This window comes from Bombina bombina, chromosome 5 (genome assembly GCF_027579735.1).
Source record: "Bombina bombina isolate aBomBom1 chromosome 5, aBomBom1.pri, whole genome shotgun sequence".
In the NCBI taxonomy this organism is placed as follows: Eukaryota; Metazoa; Chordata; class Amphibia; order Anura; family Bombinatoridae; genus Bombina; species Bombina bombina.
The window spans coordinates 645,458,161-645,485,982 of record NC_069503.1 but is presented as its reverse complement, the minus strand read 5'-3'; the positions used below and the strand labels follow the sequence as shown (position 1 = coordinate 645,485,982).

The 27,822-nt window shown below is 33.7% G+C and overlaps 1 protein-coding gene across 3 annotated transcripts in view; it reads left to right on the top strand.

The window, feature by feature from the left end:
• Nucleotides 1–24,451, top strand: part of CDH18 (cadherin 18) — a 951,076-nt gene extending 926,625 nt beyond the window's left edge. For all 3 annotated transcript variants that reach the window (XM_053714609.1, XM_053714610.1, XM_053714611.1), the window contains 2 exons: nucleotides 20,983–21,234; nucleotides 23,796–24,451. In XM_053714609.1, coding sequence (XP_053570584.1) covers nucleotides 20,983–21,234; nucleotides 23,796–24,286 — 743 coding nt within the window. In that variant the 3' untranslated portion in view covers nucleotides 24,287–24,451. The remainder of the gene's footprint in view (nucleotides 1–20,982; nucleotides 21,235–23,795) is intronic.
• The last annotated feature ends 3,371 nt before the right edge of the window (nucleotides 24,452–27,822 follow it).

The following is a 27,822-nucleotide window of genomic DNA, read 5'->3' as shown; positions in this document are numbered from 1 at the left end:
CACGCATAAGGCTACCAAAGGGAATGATTGTGACTGAAGGTTTTGACAAGCTGATATCAATGTTAAACTTCTCTTGTCTGACAAGGACAGAGTCATAGACACTGAATTTATCTAGAAACCTAAAAAGGTTACCCTTGTCTGAGGAATCAATGAACTGATTGGTAAATTGATCCTCCAACCATGAACTGATTGAAACAACACAAGTCGATTCGTATGAGATTCTTCGAAAATGAGAAGACTGAGCAAGTACCAAGATATCGTCCAAATAAGGAAATACCAAAACCCTATTCTCTGATTACAGAAAGAAGGGCACCGAGAACCTTTGAAAAAAATTCTTGGAACTGAGGCTAGGCCAAACAGTAGAGCCACAAAACTGGTAATGCTTGTCTAAAAAGAGAATCTCAGACACTAAAAGTGATCTGGATGAATCGGAATATGCAGATACACATCCTGTAAATCTATTGTAGACATATAATGCCCTTGCTAAACAAAAGGCAGGATAGTCCTACAGTAACCATCTTGAATGTTGGTATCCTAACATAACGATTCAATAATGATAGATCCAGAACTGGTCTGAAGGAATTGACCTTCTCTGGTACAATGAAGAGATAAAATAAAACCCCAGCCCCTGTTCCAGAACTGGAACTGGCATAAATACTCCAGCCAACTCTAGATCTGAAACACATTTCAGAAATGCTGAGCCTTGCTGTGTCAACTGGGACACGGGAAAGAAAAGAATCTCTTAGCAGGAGGCCTTAACTTGAAGCCAATTCTGTACCTTTCTGAAACAATGTTTCTGAAACCAGAGATTAAGAACGGAATTGATCCAAATTTCTTTGAAGAAAACGTAATCTGCCCCATACCAGCTGAGCTGGAATAAGGGCCGCACCTTCATAGATACTTAGGAGCTGGCTATAGGTTTCTATAAGGCTTGGATATATTCCAAACTGGAAATAGTTTCCAAACTGATACCGCTCCTGAGGATGAAGGATCAGGCTTTTGTTCCTTGTTGTGAGGAAAGGAACGAAATGATTATTTACCCTGGAAAGAAAGGGAAAGCAAAGTTGACTTAGAAGACATGTCAGCATTCCAAGTTTAATCCATAAAGCTTTTCTAGCTAAAATAGCTAGAGACATATACCTGACATCAACTCTAATGATATCAAAAGATGGTATCACCAATAAAATTATTAGCATGTTATAGAAAAATAATAATGCTATAAAATTATGATCTGTTACTTGTTGCGCTAAAGCTTCTAACCAAAAAGTTGAAGCTGCAGCAACATCCGCTAAAAATATAGCAGGTCTAAGAAGATTACCTGAACATAAGTAAGCTTTTCTTAGAAAGGATTCAATATTCCTATCTAAAGGATTCTTAAATGAAGTACTATCTGCCATAGGAATAGTAGTACATTAGCAGGAGTAGAGACAGCCCCATAACCTTAGGGATTTTTGTCCCAAAAAACTCTAATCTGTCAGATGGCACAGGATATAATTTGCTTAAACGTCTAGAAGGAGTAAATAAATTACCCAAATTATTCCATTCCCTGGAAATTACTTCAGAAATAGCATCAGGGAGATAAAACACTTCTGGAATAACTACAGGAGATTTAAAAACCTTATTTAAACGTTTACATTTAGTATCAAGAGGACCAGAATCCTCTATTTCTAATGCAAATAACACTTCTTTAAGTAAAGAACGAATAAATTCCATCTTGAACAAATACAAAGATTTATCAGCATCAACCTCTGAGACAGAAACCTCTGAACCAGAAGAACCATTATCAGTATCAGAATGATGATGTTCATTTAAAAATTCATCTGAAAAAAAGAGAAGTTTTAAGACTTTTATGTATACTAGAAGGAGAAATAACAGACATAGCCTTCTTAATGGATTTAAAAAAAAATAAAATCTCTTATGTTATCAGGAACACTCTGAAAATTAGATGTTGACGGAACAGCAACAGGTAATGTAACAGTACTAAAGGAAATTTTATCTGCATTAATAAGTTTGACATGACATGCAATACAAATAACAGCTGGAGAAACAGATACCAAAAGTTTATAGCAGACTTAGCTTGGTAGCTCCAGCACTGTGCAGTGATTTTCCTGTAGTATCTTCTGACTCAGTTGCAACGTGGAACATCTTGCAATATGTAAAAGAAAAAAACAACATATAAAGCAAAATTGATCAAATTCCTTAAATGACAGTTTCAGGAATGGGAAAAAAATGCCAGTGAACAAGCTTCTAGCAACCAGAAGCAATAAATAATGAGACTTAAATAATGTGGAGACAAAAATGACGCCCATATTTTTTTAGCGCCAAAAAAGACGCCCACATTATTTGGCGCCTAAATGCTTTTGGCGCCAAAAATGACGCCACATCCGGAACGCCGACATCTTTGACGCAAAATAACGTCAAAAAATGACGCAACTTCCGGCGACACGTATGACGCCGGAAACGGAAAAGAATTTTTGCGCCAAAAAAGTCCGCGCCAAGAATGACGCAAAAAAATGAAGCATTTTCAGCCCCCGCGAGCCTAACAGCCCACAGGGAAAAAAGTCAAATTTTTGAGGTAAGAAAAAATATGATAATTCAATGCATAATCCCAAATATGAAACTGACTGTCTGGAAATAAGGAAAGTTGAACATTCTGAGTCAAGGCAAATAAATGTTTGAATACATATATTTAGAACTTTATAAATAAAGTGCCCAACCATAGCTTAGAGTGTCACAGAAAATAAGACTTACTTACCCCAGGACACTCATCTACATGTTTGTAGAAAGCCAAACCAGTACTGAAACGAGAATCAGTAGAGGAAATGGTAAATATAAGAGTATATCGTCGATCTGAAAAGGGAGGTAAGAGATGAATCTCTACGACCGATAACAGAGAACCTTATGAAATAGACCCCGTAGAAGGAGATCACTGCATTCAATAGGCAATACTCTCTTCACATCCCTCTGACATTCACTGCACGCTGAGAGGAAAACCGGGCTCCAACTTGCTGCGGAGCGCATATCAACGTAGAATCTAGCACAAACTTACTTCACCACCTCCCTTGGAGGCAAAGTTTGTAAAACTGATTTGTGGGTGTGGTGAGGGGTGTATTTATAGGCATTTTAAGGTTTGGGAAACTTTGCCCCTCCTGGTAGGAATGTATATCCCATACGTCACTAGCTCATGGACTCTTGTTAATTACATGAAAGAAAATAGATATTAAATATAAGGAAAACTCTAGTTAAAGGAACATTAAACAGCAAATAAATGCTTAAAGGGACATAATACTCATATGCTAAATCAAGTTGAAACTAATGCAGTATAACTGTAAAAAGCTGACAGTTAAATATCACCTGAGCATCTCTATGTAAAAAAGGAAGATATTTTACCTCACAATTTCCTCAGCTCACCAGAGTAAGTCATGTGTAAAAAGTTATGCTCAGCTTCTGTCCAGCTGCAGGTAAAAAAATATAAAAAAATGAAGGAAATGAACAGCAGCCAATCGGCATCAGCAGTGCTGAGGTCATGAACTCTTTTACTGTGATCTCATGAGATTTCACTTAACTCTCCTGAGATTTCATAGTAAACTTCCTTAAACTGAATAGTTAAATAATATGAGTGTACATGAGGCTCACTCCCTTGCCTGTCCCGGGACAAACATACTGATTTGCTACTTAGAAGTCCTTTACAATGGGGTGGCATTTTGAGGTAAAATATCTTTCTTTTTTACATAGAGATGTTCAGGTGATATGTTCGAGTCAGCTTTTTACAGCTATGCAGCATCATTTTCAAGTGTTTCAACATTTGGGTATCATGGCCCTTTAACATAATAATGTGTTCAAAGAAAAGATTATCCTGAGAATAGTATGCAGATGTGTGTTTTAAATTAAATTAGCAAAAGGCTTTCCTACAAACTAAATAAAGAAACAGTCAAGATAATATTAAAATGTTATGATATAGATAGAGTATGCCATTTTAAACAGTTTTCCAATTTTCTTCTATAGTCTAATTTTCTTCATTCTCTTGGTATATTTTGTTGATGTTCATTGCTAGATAGGTTCAGGAGCAGCTGGTGATTGGTGGCTGCACTTTTGCCACTTTTCATTGGCTCAACACATGTGTTCAACTAGCTTCCAGTAGTGCACTCAACAAAGGATACCAAGAGAATGAAACAAATTTAATAATAGAACAAATTTTGAAAGTTAGTTAAAACTGTATGCTATGTTTAAATAATAAAAGAGAAATTTTGGTTTAATTTGGGTTTAAGATTATACTTTATAGCACAGACTTGTTAGGCCTATGGCTATTATTCATGTTTCTATGTATATTTTACTGCTTGTTTTATAGCTGTCCCTAATTGTCCTCAGCAGCAGGGATTGATAAGGGTAAACATAGGCTTCAACATGGTAGTGTCTAGATTTTATAGAATTAGTGGCATTGGGAAAACCAGCAGTTTTGAGAGTTACATTTTAGGAAAAGAGGCAACATAAAAATGAAAGTATATTGCAATTGTTTTAACTACAAACAATTAAACATTTGATATTGCAATGTCAAACTCTTTAATATTTCTTAAAATGTAAACTTTCAATGTACAATTTAAGAGGATTGCTGTTTTTACAACTTATTATTAAAAACATTTCAGAATATGAGATATTAGGAGCTTAAATTTGTCAAATGAAACATAGTTTATTAACCGCTTGTTAGTTTATAATAGAATAGTATTTCCCCTCAACATAAATAACTTTGGTGAATATGTAGGTTACTTGAATATGATTTAATCTTGGAATATTAAACAATTAAGGTGGTAATAAGCGACACGTCTACTGATAATTTTATGTCACCAGAGATCATAAGCCTAGTGGAAAAACATAAATTCCCTTATTGACAGGTTTTAAGAGACAACAACATTAATTTATATGGAATGTACAAATGTATTTTTCCTATGGCATAGTGGTCAACCAGCAAGTATTTGTATTTGTGATAGCTTGACATGCCAGAACCTTGTTCATTAGTCTTGAAAGGCAGGTGTCATCTCAATGTGGACATGTGACATTTAAATTAATTTCCTACCTTGGCTTAGGAAATAACGCCCAACCCTCAGTGTAATAAAAAAAAGATAATCATGGATGTTACCTCAATTAACTGTGAACCACCCAAAATAATTAACATTTATAATCTTATTTTTGTACCACCTGGACCCCCAATCACAATTTAGCTTAAATATCCTGTGAGTGTAGATAAATCCTAATTCTGTCACAGAAAGAAAACAATGTAATTCACCTTCAGTTCAATACACTTTTGCGAAAATGTTGCAACATTTGTATTACCTTACAGCAACTTTAAAACATCAACAATCATAATTTCTTCATCACTCAACCATGAATATAAATAGCTTGTGAACAGGAGCATTGTCTTGGTGGAACAGTACTTTCTACTCAAACTGCCATATCTCTTCTCTTTAATTGCTTTGTGTAATTTTTCAATCAAAAGAAGTTGTAGATTTTACCTGCTAAGGACTCTCTACATAGCAGGAAATCAATCATCAAAAATCACTCAGCCTCTCAATACACTGATCTCCATACCTTGCCAGCAGTTTTGTGGACGCACAATTTCTAAGTGGAAGGAGAGCCATAGTGCTTCCAGTGCTTGAATTGTGCTTTTGTCTAATGATCTAAGTGGTTTATCCACAACTCATTTATAGTGGCAGATCACACATAGAAAAACATGGTTTCTTTAAATTCTTGTCAAAAGAACTTGTTAACTCATCATCCAGTGTTACCATGCTGAAAATGTTTCCATGCCAAAAACCTTTACTAAATTTTGACTGTACCATGCCATATAAAACTTATGAATCCTGTGTCTTTGGTCACACATCACCATGGGCCTGATGTTCTAAACCTTGCAATTCCATATATTTTTTCCATGCCTACCCTCATAGGGACTTGCCTGGTGGAACTATGAAAAAAATGGGCAGTCCTTGTAAGTGGTGAGATGTCTCCTGTTGAAAGTAATGGAGTTTGCTGGAAAGACATACTTCACACAGAGGAGTAAAATTATCAGTGTGCAGGGGGCTCACTTTAAATATTAAATCTTACAGTCAATATAAATCACATTACACTGCTTTCTGCTAATAGCATCTTGCAATTGCCTATATTTTCGTATGTATGTGCTTGTCTTTTAGGGTTATAAGTATTTGCAGTGTTTAAAGAAAAGCCCACCACCTATTATTCTAAAAAAATGTATCACTCACAATCACACAAAAAAAAAGAAATGTAAAAATCAACTTAAAAATGCACTGGTCTTTATATTATCCATAGAAGATAAATAAATACTAATCCTATTTGGAAACTTCTGAGTTTGCATTACTGCAGTGAAAGTATTTTGTTCTATATTGATTTCAGTATACTTATACTGAATTTATAGTGTCTAACATTTATATTTTATTATTTACATGACATTTTGTGGTTGCTATTGAGAATTTTGTAGAAAACAGAGGGAAAGATGTGCAATCATTGAATACTTGATGACAAAACATTCCCAACAGAAATCCATAAAAATATGGATTATACATTAGGAGACTCTTTTTCATCGTACCCCACAGGTTAAAAGTGGTGATGGGAGCTTAATCTGGGGAAGAGTTCTCTATGAAGATTCCAGTTGTTCAACAACAGCTGCCACATGACAGAGGGGCCCGGATGAGCTAAAGCTCTCTGGGCTGGTGAGATTATTAAAGAATGCTCACCAGTGCTTATATTTCTCTGGTGGAATAATCTAAAGTCACTTTTTACCATGAAAACAGGGTGTCTTGCTAAGGGGCGTATGCTCAATTTTCATATGAAAAATGCACAATAAATTTTGTATTTTAGACCTCATACAAAATGAATAACTGAACCATTCACATCAAAATTAGCAGGGAAAATTGTACTGTTAAGGTGCATCAAAAAATGTAACACATTGTTTAACAAAATTGCATTTAAAGTGTCAGTAAACCTCAAAAATAATGTTATATATTTCTGCACATAGTGCAGAATTATATAACATTATATTAGCACAAACTTTATAAAACATAATATTCCCTTTGAATTTTTTAAAACAACGGCTGTTTTTCAGACTCGCTCTCTGTGCTCTTCTGAGCGGGTCTGTTTTTTTCACACAGCGCATCGGGCCAGCTGTAAAGTCACAGCCCGGCCCGACCGCGCCGTAACACTAAGTGCAGCTCGCTCCTGCTGTAAGAGCAGGAGCGAGCTGCACTTAGTGTTATGGCACAGAGCACAGAGAGCGGGTCTGAAAAACAGCCGTTGTTTTAAAAAATTCAAAGGGGAAATTATAATTTAAGTACATTGGCTGTGCAAAAAATAAAGGAATTCGTACTTATAAGTGCAAAATACAAAGCATAATTGTTGTTTTTTCATAAAATTGGCTGAACATGGGTGTTTAATTGACGTATATGAAATTGTCTCTCAAATCCCAGTGAATTTCTGTAAATATTTTCACACTGCAGATCTCACAGTTTTTTCTCACCTCTGTCATGAGGCAGCTGTTGTTGAACAACTGGAATCTTCATAGAGTCCTTTTCCCAGATTAAGCTCCCATCCCCACTTTTAACCTGTGGGCTATGATGAAAAAGAGTCTCCTAATGTATAACCCATATCCTTATGGATTTCTGTTGGGAATTCTTTGTCATCAAGTATTCAATGATTGCACATTTTTCACTCTGTTTTCTACACAATTCTCAATAGCTCGCTCCCACAAAATGTCATATAAATAATAAAATATTAATGTTAGACACTTTAAATTCAGTATAAGTACACTGAAAACAATATAGAACAAAATACTTTCACTGCAGTAATGCAAACCCAGAAGTTTCCAAATAGGATTAGCATTTTTTTTTATCTTCCATGGATAATCTATAGACCAGTGCATTTTTAAGTTGCTTTTTTCGGTTCTTTTTTGTTTTATGTTTGTGAGTGATAAAAAAATATTAGGTGGTAATTACTATTCCTCAGATGTACAGTAACACCAGTATTGTGGGCTGGTTGAAATTTCAAAGCAATGACTTCTAGAAAGAAAACTACTAATCTTTTTCTTCCTGACACAGAAACAGGCTTGCCAAGTCTAATAGACATGCAACCTTTTACCTCTTTGCTTTAAAGGTAACCTTTATTTAAAGGCACAGGGTCAAAATAACAAGAGAAAAATGTTTCAACCTCTGTTTAAAATTCACCTACCAAATTGTGATTGATTGTGAATTTGCCAATTGTTATTAAGGATAACGTTTTTTAAAGAGCATTAGAGCTTTGGCAAAAAGAAACACAAGCTCATTGTTTTTCACCATTATTTATATTAATAAAAAAATCTTAAAAATATTTTAAATAATTTCTAGTTTCTGCTGTAACCTTTGTAACTTGTGTTATTTAAGTAAACAGATGAAAAAAAAGACTATAGTGCATCAAGTTCATACTTCTTAGCCCACCTATCTAGATATCAGTCACTGATTTGTAAAGCTTATATCTTACTCTATTATTAAAAATGTTTTAAAACTACAGAACACATTTATATAATAAATAAACCACTGACTAATACATCAGAATGCAAGTACAAATAGTATCATTTCCTGGAAAAATACACTGACAGAAATGAGCTCAAAAACAATATGATAAATATATTCCTTATCTTTATGTGTAGTTAATAAGATAATTAGTATATCTAAATCCCTGAACTATACACTTGTGCTAGATATCCTTGTTCTCTATATATATAATTAGCATATTGTGCATAATGTTTTAAACCTACTCACCAAGAATCAGAGCTACAAAAGCTACAGATAGGGTGAAATGCCTTTAAGCAGCAAATCGTCATCCAAGCTTTTTCAGAGAAAGCGTTTTTCTACAACCAATTACTTTGTGTAAGCAGAATTGTAAGTGATGGAGGAAATTTTGGCTTGAAGTCTGCAGCTTTGCTTTGTAGCTTTGACACTAGAAATTATATATTAGACAATTTATTGGATGTTAAAAAGGGAATAAAATCTTATCTTGCAATATTTTATTATTTTATTATTCTACAAGTCCTAAGGGATATCTCAAGCTGAACTCTCCAATTAAAGTCAATTGAAAATCTAGCCTGAAGACAGCTAACTTTGAGTTCACAAAATTGATTCATATGCAGTAGTACAGCAGAGCCAGTTAATGTTAATTAATGTAAAAACAACTCAGACTGCGCCATAGCTGCCATCTGAACTCAATTACAAACATTTTCCAGTGCAATTTACATCTTGGCTTGTGTTTGTTATCAAAAAGTATTACTAAATAAAATTATTTTTATTGTGCAAGCAAAAGACTAATGTTGCACATTTCATAAATGGTCAGATAACAGAAGGTAAAGGCTATTTATATCTTCCTATTAACTGCTTTAAAATAATATTCTTATATTCAAAATAAAATATTTGTATTCAAACCTCAAATTTGTAACTCTTCAGCTCTAGCTATTATTATTATTATTATTATTATTATTATTTAATAATAACTGTTACTAATTATTAGACATACATGAAACAAAAGGTTGCTAAAAAGCTATATCAATCAGAACCAATATTTGTAACTGAAAGGTTCCGTAAGGGACTAACGCTCAATGGTCTCTGACCACAACCCGACCAAGGTAGACATCTGCAATGTGTATGATGTATGTTGTTCACCTCTGTGTGAACCAGGCACTACAGAAAGGCTATATTAGTTGAGGGAAAAAATACTAATATCCCTTTAATGTAGTAATGGGAGCTTTACATGTATAAGTTCTCACAGTCCCACAATATCAGGTGCATATAAATGTAAAACATGTAGAAAATTTCACTTATTTTTTCACTCACCCAAAGACGTTTTCAGGCTTGAATGATATGCTGTGATATTCCTTTATTTGTGGTAAGCGTATAGTTGTCCTCCGTCACTGTGTTTGCAAAAGTTTGTTTCACCGACCTCATGGCAAATGAGGAGTGAAGATAAAACTTGACTTTTATTAGGTATTCCTTAAAACAAAGATTTTCGGCAAAAGAGTCACCGGTATCAACAAGTTCATAATAGGACCATTAGCCTACGCATTTCATGCCGCACGTGGCACTTCGTCAGGGCTATCTCATCTACGTAGCCGTTAATGATTTATATACCTGTTTCATTATATCATAACCACATGACCAGAAAGTTCTTAGTAGGTTTCAAATTTTTAGCCATTGATCATGTACTGTATGACAATAAGGGTGGAGTTAGAATCAGGCTTTTACAGAGGAGATAAGTATATTGGATCTATAATATCAATACAGGCAAACCAAATGGCATTAATACGAAATCAGATCTGAAATTGTTTATAGACTAGATGTACATTTTGCTACCTCTCTCTTTAGCTTAAAGTGACATGAAACCCCCCAAAAATATTTCATGATTTAGATAGAGAATACAATTTATTTCATGTAAGTGACAAGAGTCCATGAGCTAGTGATGTATGGGATATTCCTACCAGGAGGGGGCAAAGTTTCCCAAACCTCAAAATGCCTATAAATACACCTCCCACCTCACTTATACCTTAGATTTACAAAATTTGCCTCCTTGTGGAGGTGGTGAAGCAAGTTGTGCTTGATTTTCTTCTGTGATAGGTGCTTCTAAGCATATTAAAGCCCAGTTCCTCTCAAAGTACAGTGTTTGTCTGAGGGATGTGAAGGGAGTATTGCCTAACGATGCTATCTTTTCAGCTATGGGAAATCTTTTCTAAGGCTCTCTGTTTCAGCTTGGAAATTATGTTTTTGGGAATTTTTAGGCTTACCTGGGGTTCCAGTTAGTTGTAACTTGGAGTCTGTTTTTTCCAAAATTTTCAGGAGCTTAGGCTCGCGATGGTGTAGAATGTTACTTTTTATTTTGACATGTTTGGCGCGAAAAATGTTGCCGCAAAGTCGTGCCTGCCGTGACCCGAGTTACGTCTTTTCATGTAACTTTCTTGTTGCAAGGTTTTTTTGGTTCGAATTTGCGCCTGTTATGATGCAAATTTTGTCATTTCATTTTTTTAGCACCAAAAGTCTTTTTCTCTGCATTTGCACCATTTTTGGCACGTAAATTTGTTATATGAAGTCTCTCCCTCTTTTTGCTCTCTGTTTTCATTTGATTCATAGAGGGCCAGGTTGCTTGCTTTTGATTTTACTTTTGTCTTAAATTTTTTTATTATAAGCATTTTTCCCATTCCTGAAACTGCTATTTTGAGGAAATTGGATATTTTGTTTAAATATTATTTTTTCTTTTTTGTTACATTTTGCAAGATGTCTCAAACTGATCCTGCCTCTGATATTACTGTAACAACCAAGCTGCCTGTACACAATTTCTACTAAAGCTAAGTGTGTATATTGTTTATTAGCTGATCTTATTTCTTCAGCTCAAATATGTGGCACTTGTTATGTAATTTTATTTCATAATGATAATGTTTCTATAGTACAAATACATCTGTCTGCAGGGTTGCAGGTTCAATCCCCGGTGAGATCCACTCAGCCTCTCATCCTGCCAAGGTTGATAAAATGAGAAGCGCCTTGAGTCAAATTACGGGTGATTTGCCGTGCTTTACAAGTACCCAATACTGTTAAACCTTCAAACCTTCACAGTCTAATGTACAGGATATTCCTGTAGATATAAGGATTATATTGCTACAGCCATAAAGAGCTCTCCTAACTTCTCATAAATCTAATGAAGTTTGTATTGATCGAAAGCATACTGAAGTATTTCTGCTTATGAGGATTTCTCTGAAGGATCTTACTTCAGAGACTGATATTGATAAATCAACCTTTCTATTAAATATATTAGTTCTTTATTAAGGAAGTATTGTTTACTTTGGGTATTGAGGAATCTAGTACTCTTGATAATAAGAATAGCAAATGTTTAAATTCTGTTTTTTAAAGCTTCTGAGGTTACTCTTGAGCTGTTTCTTATTTCAGATGCTATCTCTCATATGTTTTAGTAAGGAATCTAAACTCAGTGCTTCTTTTTACATTTCTTTTAGGTTTTAAAAGCTATATCCTTTACCTGTGGCTAATTTAGAGTTTTGGGTAAAAGTCCCTAAGGGGGGCTATTTCTACTCTTGCAGAACGTAATTCGATCTTATGGAAGATATTTCTTCTTTTAAGGATCCTTTAGATAGGAAGTTTGTATCATATCTTAGAGAAGCATATTTACATATTGCTATATTCTAAAACCTGCCATTTTTATGGCTGATGTTGCTGCTTTTTCAACTTTTTGGTTGGACAGTTTAGTTATCAGATCTTGAATTGGCTAAGCATTGTTCTTTTACTTCAACATGTTAATAATTTCAGTTTGTGATGCTATATTTGATGTCATTTTAATTGATATTAAATCTTTGTTTTTAGCCATTCTTACTAGAGGAGTTTTATGGCTTAAATCTCTGATATGGTGTCTAAATTTAGATTACTATCTTATCTTTTTAGAATAGTAATTTTTTTGGTTTTCTATTGGATTTTATTATCTCCACTATAACTGGGGGAAAGGGAGTTTTTCTACCCCAAGATAATGGTAATTTTAAAGCTCACAATTATTTTTTCCTTCCCCTTCGGCCTCTGGCTCTAATTAGAGATCTACTCCGAATTTGAAAAAATCTAAGCTTTATAAATAAAACCAAATTCAACTCCTAAGTCTGCATGAAGGTGTGGCCCTTAAACCGGTTCAGCTGGTGGGAGGGTAGATTGAATTTAATGCAACACATTTGGACAGTTTCTGTTCAAAATCAGTGGATTCGGAATGTTGTTTTCTCAGGGGTATTGAATATGTTTCAGAATAAAAACTCCCATGGGAAGATTCTTTCTTTCCCATGTTACAACAAACCCTGTGAAAGCTCAGGTTTTTCAGAAATGTTTTTCAGCTCTAGAGTTTTCAGGGGTAATTGTTCCAGTTCCTCTGCAGGAACAGAGTTTAAGTTTCTATTCAAATCTATTCATTGCACCAAAGAAAGAAGATTTGTTCAGACCAATTCTGGATCTGAAATCTTTTAATCGTTTTCTAAGAGTCCTAACTTTCAAGATGGTGACTATAAGGACTATTCTGCATTTTGTTCAGCAACATCACTTCATGTCCATAATAGACTTACAGGACACTTATCTTCACATTCCAATTCATTCAGACCACTATTGTTTTCTGAGATTCTCTTTTCTGGATGAGCATTACCAATTTGTCGCTCTTCCGTTTGGCCTAGCGACAGCTCAGAGATACTTTTCAAAGGTTCTCAGTGCCCTTCTATCTGTAATCAGAGAGCAGGGTATTGCAGTGTTTCCTTATGTGGACTATATCTTGGTACTAGCTCAAATCTTTTCATTTAGTAGAATATCACTCAAAACAATTAGTGTAGTTTCTTAAAAGACATGGTTAGAGGATCAATTTACAACAAGAAATTTTTAAATCCTTAGACAAGGGTCGCCTTTTTAGGTTTCCAGATAGGATTCAGTGTTTATGATTCTTTCTCTGACAGACAAGAGACAGATTAATTTAATTTTAGTTTGTATAGACCTTCAGTCTCTATTATTCCCTTCAGTGGCTATGTGCATGGAAGTTTTAGGTCTCATGACTTCAGCATCGGGTGTGATCCCCTTTGCTCACTTTTGTATGAAGCTTCTATAGCTTTGCATGTTGCACCAAAGGTGCAGGGATTACTTTCAGATATCAAAACTGATATGCTTAAATCCAAACACTCTATTCTCTCTGATTTGGTGGTTGGACTATCAGCTTATTGTTCAAGGGGCCTCATTTGTTCATCCTACCTGGACTGTATTCTCTCAACAGATGCAAGTTTTCAGGTTGGGGAGCTGTCTGAGAATTTCTGACAGCACAAGGGGTTTGGAAACCTCAAGAGGTGAGGCTACCAATCAATTTTGTTTTTAAATAACTTTCTAATTTACTTCTATTATTGCATTTGCTTTATTCTCTTGTTATTCTTTGCTGAAAAGTTTATCTAGAAAAACTCAGGAGCAGCAAAGAACCTAGATTCTAGCTGCTGATTGGTGGCTGCATATATATATACCGATTGTCATTGGCTCACCCATTTGTTCAGTTAGAAACCAGTTGTGCATTGCTGCTCTTTCAACAAACGATACCAAAAGAATGAAGCAAATTTGATAATAGAAGTAAATCGTAAAGTTGTTTAAAAGTGTATGTTCTACTTAAATCATGAAAGAAAATTTTTGGTCTCATGTCCCTTTAACCAGGAAAACAAACCTAGAAAATATAAGAATAATAAATTGTAAGTAGTATTCCTTTACATTTTACTTTAAACACGCAAAAAGTCCCATAAATGCATTAAATACTTTACTATAGTATTTGTCTGGTTACGAAGTTTTAGTAGCATGTTAATAACAATCTAATGAGGTATTTCAAACTGCATTATTTCTATGAAACAATAGTCAGCAATAATGATCATAATATAAGGACTTCATTATTCATCTATTTTTAGGATGTAAGTGTTTTATTTTGACGTCTTAGTGAGTTCAAAACATTTATTTTAATATGTGTCATCTTTTTGAGTAATTAATTGTTACTGTAATATCATATGATTACTATTATTGTGATCTTTGCAAGAATATTGATGTAACGCATATAGCACCTTTAAAAATGAAAAAGGTAACCTGAAATAGTTACTGCTGAGAACTCTCTGGTCATGTGGTTATGATGTAACGAAACAGGTGTATAAATCATTAACGGCTATGTAGGTGAGATAGCCCTAACGAAGTGCCAAGTGTGGTATGAAACGTGTAGGCTGATGGTCGTATTACGAACTTGTTGATACTGGTGACTCTTTTTGTGAAAATTTAAAGGACCAGTAAACACAGTAGATTTGCATCATCAACAAATGCAAGATAACAAGACAATGCAATAGCATTTACTCTGAATTTTAAATAAGTAGTAGAATATTTTCTAACAAATTTCAAAGTTATGCATATTTCCTCTCCCCCTGTACCATGTATTAGCAAAAGCCAATCACAAATGCATATACGTATAGTCTGTGAATTCTTCAACATGCTCAGTAGGAGCTGGTTACTCATAAAGTGTAAATATAAAAGAATGTGCACATTTTTTTTAATGGTATTAGGTAGCTTGTAGGGCTAATTTTAGCTTTAGCGTAGAGATCAACCTCCCACCTGACACATCCCACCCTCTGATCTCACCCTGAACCTCCTCAAACATCTGTCTTCTCTTTCCAACCTTACAATTGTTACCATCATCTTAAGTAGTTAAGGTGTTTTTTTATGTTTAAAGATTTAAAAAAATATATATTTTATATAAAGTGTAGGATCCCCCATCCGCCCTGATCCCCACCAAACAGCTCTCTTAGCCTCCCCCCTTGACCTATTGGCCGCCATCTTAGTTACTGACAGCTGTCTGCCAGTACCCAGTTTACTTACAAATTTCTCCTTTTTTATTAAAATAAATATAAACTGCACATTTTCTGTAGTGTAGCTTCCCCCTCTCAATACCCTACCCCATCCCCCTCCCGGATCCCTTTCGAAACCATTTCCCCTCTCCCGGATCCCCTTCCCTATCCTTCTCTGATCAGTTTTGTCCGTGCACGCACATGCTCGCTTCCGAGCCCCACCCCCGCCTCCTCGCATGCTCACGGACCAAGGGTAACTCAGATCCGGAACAAGCACCAGAGATGGGCCGCCCACCCGCCTCCCTGAAGTGGCTCCGACCCACCAAGGATTGGCACCATGCTGGCTGATGAAGAGAGGGCCACAGAGTGTCTCTCTCTGCTTTGGATGCCTAAAAAATGGTATTGCAGGATGCCTCAATATCGAGGCATCACTGCAATACCCTAAAAGTGGCTGGAAGTTATCATGATCGCTTCCAGTGCTTTAAAACCCTGAGGATGTACAGGGTACGTCCTTGGTCATTAAGTGACATTTTTTGTAGGATGTACCCTGTAGGTCCTTGGTTGTTAAGGGGTTAAGGAATACCTAATAAAAGTCAAGTTTTATCTTCACTCCTCATTTGCTCTTTGGACTTATCTTTGTTCTAACTATTAGACATACACATTCGGATTCAGAAAAAAAAATCACAAATTTTGCTATATTCTTTGCATTTGTTTAAAAACACAAAATAAGCAGGCCCCAGAACAAACAAACAAACAAACAAACAAATGCATGCAGCCACAATATACACAGTTAAAACTGTTACTGTTCTTCTCAATCTTCTGGCAGCAAGTATCTTTGTAGGCATATATTTGTTTCCTATGTATCCCAACTACACTGTGGCACATATTATTACCTTAATAGAAAAACACATGTATACAATAATAGAGGCAATTGTTAGGTTCTATATGCTGAAAGCAGAATAATATGATTTGTACTGACTGTGGTATTTAATTTTTAAAGTGTTCCCCTCATTTCCTGCTAACTTTGCTCTCCCCAGGGAATTGTCTATGTCCACTGAAATCCCTTAATTTCTAAGGGAGACATCTCACCTTTTTTTATTTTAATTTTTTTTATAATTGCTTGAGGGCTGCCCTTGCAAGTGTCTACATGATTTTTCATGTATTTATTTTATAATAGATGTAAATTAAAAGTAATATAAATAATACAATATTAGAAACTAAAAAAGAAAAATTTAAAAATGTCACTGTAGACAATGTTTACCAAAGAAAATCACCAATCATTACAGTCAGACTGTAAACTTTTGGCAAGATTTTAGTAGCTAAATTCTTTCAATGGAGTAAATCCTGTAACTTTGTGTTTTAAATATGTACAGTGTGAGAATAATATAAGATGCAGCCACTTTTTTCTACAAGAAAATAATATTATATATATACTTATAATAATATTTACTAATACTAATAATATAATATAATATATGTACTTTTCTTGTAGACTGAAGATTAAAACCTAGTAAAATCAGGAAATGCATCCTGCTCCAACGATTAAAAACAATTCAAATATCTACTTTTACAGTAATAAAGATGAATAAAAACACTGAACAAATATATCCAAATTAACCATTATGCCCATATTTAATTGGCACTAATATTGTTTAACAAATTCCACAATGGCTTCACAACATAAAAGGTTAAAGAGACAGTCTAGTCAAAATTAAACTTTCATGATTCAGATAGGGCATGCAATTTTAAACAACTTTCCAATTTAATTTTATCCTCAAATTTGCTTTGTTCTCTTGGTATTATTTGTTGAAAGCTAAACCTAGGTAGGCTCAAATGCTAATTTCCAAGCCCCTTGAAGCAAACTCTAATATCAGTGCTTTTTGATAGTTTTTTTTTACATCTAGACATGCTAGTTCACGTGTGCCATATAGATAACATTGTGCTCACTTTTGTGGAGTTACTTAGCAGTTTGCACTAATTGGCTAAAATGCAAGTCTGTCAAAAGAACTGAGATAAGGGGGAAGTCAACAGAGGTTTAGATGCACAGTAATCACAAAGATAAAAAGTATATTAAGATAACCGTGCTGGTTATGCAAAAATGGGGAATGGGTAATAAAGGGATTATCTATCTTTTTAAACAATACAAATTATGTAGTAAAATGTCCCTTTAATTTTAAACATATTACTTATTGTTAACACGATACAATATACAAAATATCAACACAAAGAATTTAACTATAATTTCTTGAGCTGGCACATAGCCTTTGTATATTCCATTTTAATTTGGATTATGACTTTCTCTCGCAATAGCATGGCCTAAACAAACAAATGTTTTCTGGAGGTTTTCCGTTGAAAACAGTTTTGTGGGTGAAGACTTTTTTTCAGCAAAAGCCATTTGGGATCGTGATCACTCAAAAAAACACTGACAATATTGGCCAAATTAGAGAACTCAATATCAGGAGAAAAGATTGAAAAGATTGTAATCGACCCCTTAAAGTTTTATAAAGTGTAAGAGTAGACTATCATGGAGTGGATTATGTTGTAATTATAACTATTACTACCTATAGTAAGAACAAGAAAATACTTTATTTACTGTATTTAAACAAATTCTTATCATATGAAGATATATTAATATATAAAAACATATATTTATCTAAAAGTTTTGCAAAGCATTTTGTTAACAAAAAGTATAGTATTTTACATATTACCAGTTGTTAGAGAAAAGATTGAAGGTAGATATCCATAATGTGAAAGGTGAGAACATTTATAAGAACAGTGAGATTTCTGACAAATATTCCAGAAATAACACATATTTTTTTTTTCTATGCAGTAGTTTTAGCAAATATTTCATCTCAAAGAAATGTCTGAAAAACTATTTTGTTCACCTTTAGTGATGGGTGAACATTTCAGCACACTCATTAAAAATAATGAATGTTGAATAGATATGTTCATTTTGAACAAATGTGGAATGTTTCCTGAAGATCTGAGGTCCATTTTTTGGAAACAAATTCTAACTTTTTCTATGTTGTATGTTACATTTTGATATCAACTGTGATATCCGGAAATTGAATATTAATATATTAATTTTTATCTTTATAGACTTATAAATCTATGGAAAGAAATATAGAAATGCATTATTCAAATCATACATTTGTATATTCAAATATTGAAGAAAATTAATATTAAAATTCTTTTAGCATTACCCCCTCAAAAAAAACTATTGACCAAAGTAAAGGGGAACAATTGTATTTCATTTAAAATTTTAAGGTCAGACCTTTGCCCATTCATATTCACCTATTCAAAAATAAACTTTATTATAGTGCCACAAACGCTGTTTTAATTAAACAGTATAACTCTTTAAATGTATTCATTTGTGTTTATGTGATAACAATTCTACTGATGTCATTTTATAATTAGGACTTTCAACAGGCCGCAATTTACAGTAACAGATTCACACGTTACACATCAATACAAAATAAGTGACACATGAACTGTAAAATAAAATCACAAGTGCAAAACCAAATATAATATTCCTGTCTTAGTGGCATCAAACCGACTTTTAAAAAGTGTGAACAGAAAGTTTAAATTAATAATGCACTAAAAATGTAATACAAGATACAAAAAATGTTTTCATTAAAAACATTTTGCTATGAAAAAGGAAATTTAATAAGTCAAAGTAGCAACATCCACAAAACTAAAATAACTAAATAAATACATAAATACACACATAAAAGTAAATTCAACATAGGAATAATATGTATGTTGTATTACTAAAAAGAGAACAAATAGAAAAATAAATGTCTTACTTAAAGGGACACTGTACCCAAAAATTTTCTATTGTAATTCAGATAGAGCATGCAATTTTAAGCAACTTTCTAATTTACTCCTATTATCAATTTTTCTTCATTCTCTTGCTATCATTATTTGAAAAAGAAGGCATCTAAGCTTTTTTTGGTTTCAGTACTATGGACAGTACTTTTTATTGGTGGATGAATTTATCCACCAATCAGCAAGGACAACCCAGGTTGTTCACCAAAAATGGGCCGGCATCTAAACTTACATTCTTGCATTTCAAATAAAGATACCAAGAGAAAGAAGAAAATTTGATAATAGAAGTAAATTAGAAAGTTGCTTAAAATTTCATGCTCAATCTGAATCACGAAAGAAAATTTTTGGGTACAGTGTCCCTTTAATAATACAAACATATAAGACTTATTATGGGGACTTTGATTCCTTGTTTTGTTAGAAATAAAAAAGACAAACTCAAAATGTATTTAAAGTTATATAAAACATAAATTTTATTTGCAAAGGTGTCCTCTGATGGTGAGACGAGGAGCTATAGAATGGATTGATTACATTGGCCTTTTACATCCTCGTTTATTGAACATAAACCTTTAGCAATATTTCCTGAGATCTTTATTTTCAAGTGTCAAAATATGATATTTTTGGACATGTAAATACAGTTTATTTGGTGGACAGTACATTGTGTTATTAGTAGCTTGCAAGCTTTTTTTTTAACGTGTACTTGCAGCAATGGGGTAGATTTAACAAAGGTCGAGCAGACATGATTTGCTGTAGGCATTTAACATTGCACATGGAAATGCTTGTGCAATGCAGCCCCTGCCCACTGGCTGCCAATCAGCCGCTAGCAGGGGTCATCATTCATCCCGATCATATTGGCTCAGGAAGATTTCAGTCCGCCACCTAAAAGGTAGCAGAGAAGTTAAGGAGCAGCGGTCTTACGAATGCTGCTTCTTAACTTACATTTCAGACGGACCTAAAACGATGGGGGCTCCGAAGCGGCATCCGCTGCTTAATAAATGAAGCCCAATCTATTTCTAGAACTGATTTGGGCTGACACCTAACATTAAAAGCTTAGTTTAACCTTTTCAAACATTTTTAAAGTTAAAGAAAATGTTATATTATCCATGGCAATGGCTTCAAGTTTCCTCAAATATTACCTTTAAAGCGACATTAAACCCCAAATATTGATTTCATGATTCAGATAGAGAATACAATTATATACAACATTCCAATGTACTTCTATTATATAATTTGCTTTATTCTTTAGATATTCTTTGTTGAAGAAATATCAATGCACATGGGGAGCCAATCACACGAGGCATCTATGTGCAGCCACCAATCAGCAACTACTGACCCTATCTAGATATGTCTTTCAGCAAAGGATATCAAGAAAATGAAGCAAATTAGATAATTGAAGTAAATTAGAAAGTTTTTTTAAAATTGCATGCTCTTTCTAAATCATGAAACAACAAAATTGAGTTTCATGTCCCTTTAAATGTTTGATCCTTTGTATATGCAGTGGGAAAGATAGAAACTTTGTATAGAGTAAACAATAAAAAATAGTAGTACTTTAATGAAAAAAAAGGCTACAACTATTAAAAAAAAATCATAACAAATGTTCTTAATATATTACAGATTGCTAAGTATTTAGAATCTTGACATTTGTCCGTGGAGTAAATTATACATTGCTGATGAGCTAATGTGATAGCAGGTGGCAGAAATGATACATGTTTATCTCGAAGATATGCACCTTAAACCTATGTCCATTTTATTTTTTTCAGACAACACAGCGAGCATTTTAACACGACGTAGGCGATTTAACAGAGTTGCCCAGGATCTCTATTACGTTCCTGTTGTCGTGGCTGATAGCGGCATCCCACCATTAAGCAGTACCAGCACCCTTACAATCCGAGTCTGTTCGTGTGAGAGAGATGGGCGTGTAAGGACGTGCCATGCTGAAGCATTTCTGTCATCTGCTGGATTAAGTACTGGAGCCCTAATTGCAATTCTCCTTTGTGTTATCATTTTGCTAGGTGAGCTATAATACTAAAACACTGACAAAGTAAACCTAATAATGTTGTTCTGAAAATATAAGCATGTGGTATATGGAAAAAGAATTATTAAAGGGACATGAAACCCAAAATGTTTATTTCATGATTCAGATAGAGAATACAATTTTAAACAACACTCCATTTTACTTCTATTATGAAGAAATAACAATGCACATGTGTGAGCCAATCACAAGAGGAATCTATGTGCAGCCACCAATCAGCAACTACTGAGCCTTTTTAGATATGTTTTTTTTAAAAAAGGATATCCAAAGAATGGAACACATTAGATAATAGAAGAAACTGGAAAGTTATTTAACATTGCATGCTCTTTCTAAATCATGAAAGAAAAAAATGTGGGTTTAAAGTCCCTTTAATTAAACATATAAGAAATCTGCTATAAAGTTATTAAAAATATTGATTTAATTGAAGAGATCAGAGCAAACAATATTGTGACTAACATTCATTGAAAAGTCACATTCACTATGTTTATTACAAATTTAAATGTTTGTAAATGAAATGTAACAAATGAAAATTAGAAACTGGACTTTTGAAAATTAAAGAGAATTATTTTCATTAGGATTAAAACAATGAATCCTTTCCAACCACACACTCTGGTGTTAAACCATATTTTTGTGAGCTCTTTTTAAAAATGTATGAGATTCATTGGAAAAAATTGTAACAAATGTTTGATTATGATTCTACAGGCATATGAATCACATATTGCAAATATTATTTTCTGTGGCATTTAATCATATGGATTATTAAGCAATACCCTTTGATATGGGTTTAGGTTAGTTTTGTATTGTTTAAATAAATGCTATTAAAGCTATGTTTTATGGTTAACATACATTATAGGGTAATTAATCAATTTAAAATTATATATATTTCCTTTCATATAAAGCTCATGAAGTTGTAAATAATACAGTAAATTAGAAATAGACATAGCATATATTTAATTACCTTTCAGGTAAATGAAAGCAAAATATTTGAATCTATATGACAATATTTATTATACAACTAAATATAATTGTGTTTACTTGTATAGTTTCCCTGCACATGTATTAATAATACAAGATTTTAAGCACCAAATTAGCATCTATATAGTACTATATTTCATACTTTTTGATATCTGTTCTTAAATTTGCAAGTACATAATCTACAAAGTATATAACGACATAGTCAGAAAAGAGAAAAAATTGAAAAGAATTACACATTAATGCTTTTACTGTCATTTCTTTTTAGCATCATATAATTACTAGATTATTTTCTGGAAGGAACTCATTTCATGTAGAAAGCCAGATATTCTTAATTTATATGAATTTATGAGCAAATCACATTTTAGATTTACATTTTTAAAAGCAGTAAACTGTATTGAAATCTAACAGAAATCTTTATGGATTTGGAACAGATTTTATACATAATATTATGCACACTGACATAAATATTACTTTGCTTTTTTTTTTACAAGCATAATACTATATTTAAGTATATGAAGCTTGTTGTATAAAACTGTTTAACCTCATAAAAACATAAAAATGCTTCTTTAAAAAAAAAGATTTTTTTTTTTAATAATAATTTAAATAAGACACACCCAAACATTTTGTATGGTGGGATGGCCCCCAATGACTGGATTGGTTGGGTTCGGATTATATTATACTCACAATTATGCTAAAAATATTTGCTCAAAATAAAATTAGCGTATAATTTGTAGTTAAAATTGTTATAGGGCCCCATGAATTAAAAGGCGTGAAGACAGCTTCTAAACTTGAGAAGCAGTCTGCACGCCTTCACTGCATAGGGGCAGAGGATCTGTTTGTCTGATAGCCCCTATGCAGCATTACACACTCCGCTGAGTGTGTAGTGCACGCCCCTTCACTCACCTGTCCCGTAATGTAAGAAGCAGCAGTCTTAGACTGCTGCTTCTTACACTCTTCGCCACCTCTGAGGTGGCGAAGAGAAATCATTGAGAGCTCACTCAGTCTCGTGATTGACAGCCCCTTCTCTTGCACGATTAGTCGCACGAGTGAAGGGGCAGGCATTACACACTCAGCAGAGTGTGTAATGTTGCATATGATCCAGCAGACAAACAGATCTGCTGCCCCTATGCAGTAAAGGCATGCGGACAGCTTCTCAAGTTAAGAAGCTGCCCGCAATCCTTTTAATGCATGGAGTCCCTGCAAGGGATCTAAAGCAGCTTACATTGCTTCATACATGAAGCAACATAGTAAGTTAGTAACTATGAATTTATACATGTAAACAATGTACACAAATTTGAGAAGTGTGAAAATGCTTTTTCTATACCAAATTATCTGTTTTCTGCTCATTGTACTGCGGCCCACACAAAACCCCTTGGAGAACCATGGTCCCGAATTTGGGCCATCCTGCATCACAACTATTCCTTTTATGTCCACTGTATGAATGCTTGTTTTAAACTTTGGGGCAATTTTTATTTATATTATTAAAACCACTCATAATTCTTTTAATGCTTGCGATGATGCTGAACACAATTTTCTGAATAAATGTATCTATATCTTTCTTTATAGCAATTGTGGTTCTTTTCATTACCCTGAGGAGAGGAAAAAAAGAGCCTCTTATAATAGCTGAAGAAGATGTCCGGGAAAATGTAGTAACATATGATGATGAAGGTGGAGGAGAAGAAGACACAGAGGCTTTTGACATCTCAGCACTTCGGAATCCATCAGCTGCTGAAGAACTTAAGTATAGAAGAGATGTGAGACCTGATGTTATGGGTTCACCTAGGCACCAAGATCTTTCAAGTATTGATACCATTGATGTTCAGGAATTTCTGAAACAAAAACTGGCTGAGGCAGACCGTGACCCGAGTGTGCCCCCTTATGATTCTTTACAAACATATGCATATGAGGGTCAAAGATCAGAAGCAGGATCAATAAGCTCTTTAGATTCATTAGGAACTCAATCTGATCAGGATTACACTTACCTTGATGACTGGGGACCAGAGTTTAAAAAACTAGCAGAACTCTATGGAGAAAAGGATCCTGAAAGAACAACATAGTTTCCTATTTCAAAAACTGTGATTTATTTACAAAACAACTGGAAGCATAACCACACGATTAACAATAAATTCATACTTGGAACTGAGCAAGTTGTTCACTTTTACTGTAGAAACAAGTGCCATTTTCATAATAAAAACTGGGTTTAAGATTTTGAAAAATACAGAAACAAACTATTTTCCCTTGTCTATATTTTTTAATTGCTCAATAAAGCTGGCGGTGTCACATCCATACAAATATTAATCAAATAAAGCATTTATATTTTACACATCGCTGGATATATAAAGTAAAAAATACCCTCATATACAATCTTCTCTTTTTTGTTTTCTATTGGGTATTTACTTATCAGGAAAGTATCTTGTTTTAAATATTGAATTTGCATTATTAACCACAGCATCATCTAGAAAACAAGAGTGGTTATATTTATATTTAAATTGCATTGCAGCTACAATATCATTAGGTAAATAAAAGGTGCACATTCTATATTATTGAGTAAAGCATATAGGATTTATACTATGCCCTTATTATTATTATTATTATTATTATTATTATTATTATTATTATTATTATTTTTATGCATTCTAAGTTTTTCTAAATGAGAATTAATATATAAATATCATTTCATAGAAAAACTATTGAAGCTAGGACAAAATGTTTTTTTTTTTTTAAAAATATGCTGTATTCTTTCCACCCACACACTATGTCATTACTATTATTTGTTGTGGATTTTTTATTTTTTTATTTTAGTAACATTATTATTAATAATAATAATAATTATAATAATAACAACAACAATAACAATAGTAGTAGTAGTGGACAAAGATACAACTGTGAAAACGTAATATTTTAGAAAAAAATATATTTACACTTATAGATGAAATCATACGTAGGGATGTGCAAATGTTTCAGTGCTATCTTTTTAAATTTACCTATTGCTGGACATTTCAATATATTTTTTATAAAAATAAATCTTACAGTTTTGATTTATTGAACATAGTGCTTATAACATTTTATATATAAAACATAACATTTTATATATTTAACATAACTTTTGATATAAAGCTGATATTCATAAATCAAATTTAACAATTGCCTTTAAAATGAGAAATTAATGTCTGAATATTAATTTAATATTTTTAATTTTGCTTGTTCATACAGTGAATATATTACATTTGATTTTAAAATGGTAATTGCTAAAATGTAACATTCATTGACATATTTTCTTGGGAAAATTTGTAAATCTCATATCAAGGATAACAAGGATAAACATGATCTATCATTCAGATGTAAACTTGAGGCTTTGCACATTCCTAATAATGCTATCATGCAAAAATAAAAATGGTTTAATACAGCAAAACATGAAATCAATTTAAATCAGATTCTATGCATTATGAGTTACCTTTCAATGATCTGGAGATATTGCTCTAACTTGTAGGTTAGTAGAATCCATATTCTGCTAAATGTTAGCATAAATGACTCTCACCTAGATTACCAGTTTTGCACTAAACCGGGTGCGAAACAAACGCAAAAAAAGTTGCATTATTTCACTTTCCATATCGCTGCCATTATGAGTTTCTGTAAAACCTCCATGTGCGTGAGATATGGTGGCGTTAAGCTCCATTCCGCACAAAAGCCAAAGACTGCTTTGACGTGCTCATGCACGCTTTCCCCATAGACATCAATGGGGAGAGAGTGTTAGAAAAAACATTAATACCTGAAGTGCGGAATGGCGATTGCCGTAACGCAACCCCATTGATGTCTATGGGGATAAAAAAGTTACGTTTAAACCTAACACCTTAACATAAACCCCAAGTCTAAACACCCCTAATCTGCTTCCCCCGACATAGCAGCCAGTATAATAAAGTTATTAACCCCTAATCCGCTGATCCCTGACATCGCCGTCACTAATAAAAGTTATTAACACCTATTCCGCCACTCCCGACATCGCCAATACTATAATAAAGTTATTAACCCCTATTCTGCCGCTCCCCGACATCGCTGCCACTATAATAAAGTTATGAACCCCTAATCTGCTGCCCCCGACATCGCTTCCACTAATAAAAGCTATTAACCCCTATTTTGTCACTCCCCGACATCGTGGCCACTAAATAAAGTTATTAACCCCTAAACCTCCGACCTCCCACATCTCCGCCACTAACTTTAAATTAAAATTATAATATAACTCTATTTAAATAAGTAAAAACTTACCTGTGAAATAAATATAAACGTAACATTAAACTATAAATATAAATCTAACATAACTAATCTAATAAAATAAAAAAAACTACTAATTTAAATATCTAAATTACAAATATAAAAAAATCTAACACTACAAAAAAAATAAATTTACAACTAAAAAAAAAAAAAATCCTATGAAAAATTAAAAAAATCTAAGTTTACCAAAAATAATAAACACTAAAATCACAAAAAAACTAAGATTACAAAAAATAAACCAAATGATCAAAAATAAAAACAATTACACCTATTCTAATAGCCCTATGAAAAAAAAACACCCCTAGCCTACAATAAAATACCAATAGCCCTTAAAAGGGCCTTTTGTAGGGCATTGCCCTAAAGAAATCAGCTCTTTTACCTGAAAAAAAAAACATACAAATCCCCCAACAGTAAAACCCACCACCCAACCAGCCCCCCAAAATAAAAAACCTAACTCTAAAAAAAACCCTAAGCTACCCATTGCCCCTAAAGGGGCATTTGTATGGGCATTGCTCTTAAAAGCGCATTTAGCTCTTTTGCATTGCCCTTAAAAGGGCATTCAGCTCTTTTTCAAAGCCCAAACCCTAATCTAAAAAAAAGAAAACACCCAAAAAAATTAGGATTTTAGTAGCTCTCATCCTATTGGCTGTTTTGAACAGCCAATAGGATTTCAGTAGCTCTCATCCTGTTGGTTGTTTTGAACAGCCAATAGGATTTCAGAAGCTCTCATCCTATTGGCTGATTTGAATTTCAAGAATTATATCAGCCAATAGGAATGCAAGGGACATAATTTCTAAATGGCTACCTTGCAAACGGCGTCAACCTTATGAAGAGGACGCTCCACGCAGGATGGGATTGGCTTCCAGGGTGGCTCTGCTCCGTGCCGCCAGGATAAAGATAGAAGACGCCCCAGGGATGGATGAAGACCTCGCCGCCTGGATGAAGACTTCTCACTGCCTGGATATCCAGACTTCAGAAACCGTGAGTATAACCGTGGGGTTATTTTTTGGGGTGTTTTTTTAGATTAGGGTTTGGGCTTTGAAAAAGAACTAAATGCCCTTTTAAGGGCTATGCAAAAGAGCTAAATGCCCTTTTTATGGCAATGCCCATACAAATGCCCCTTTAAGGGCAATGAGTAGCTTAGGTTTTTTTTAGAGTTAGGTTTTTATTTTGGGGGGTTGGTTGGGTGGTGGGTTTTACTGTTGGGGGGACTTTGTATTTTTTTTATATGTAAAAGAGCTGATTTCTTTAGGGCAATGCCCTACAAAAGGCCCTGTTAAGGGCTATTGGTGGTTTATTGTAGGCTAGGGGGTGTTTTTATTTG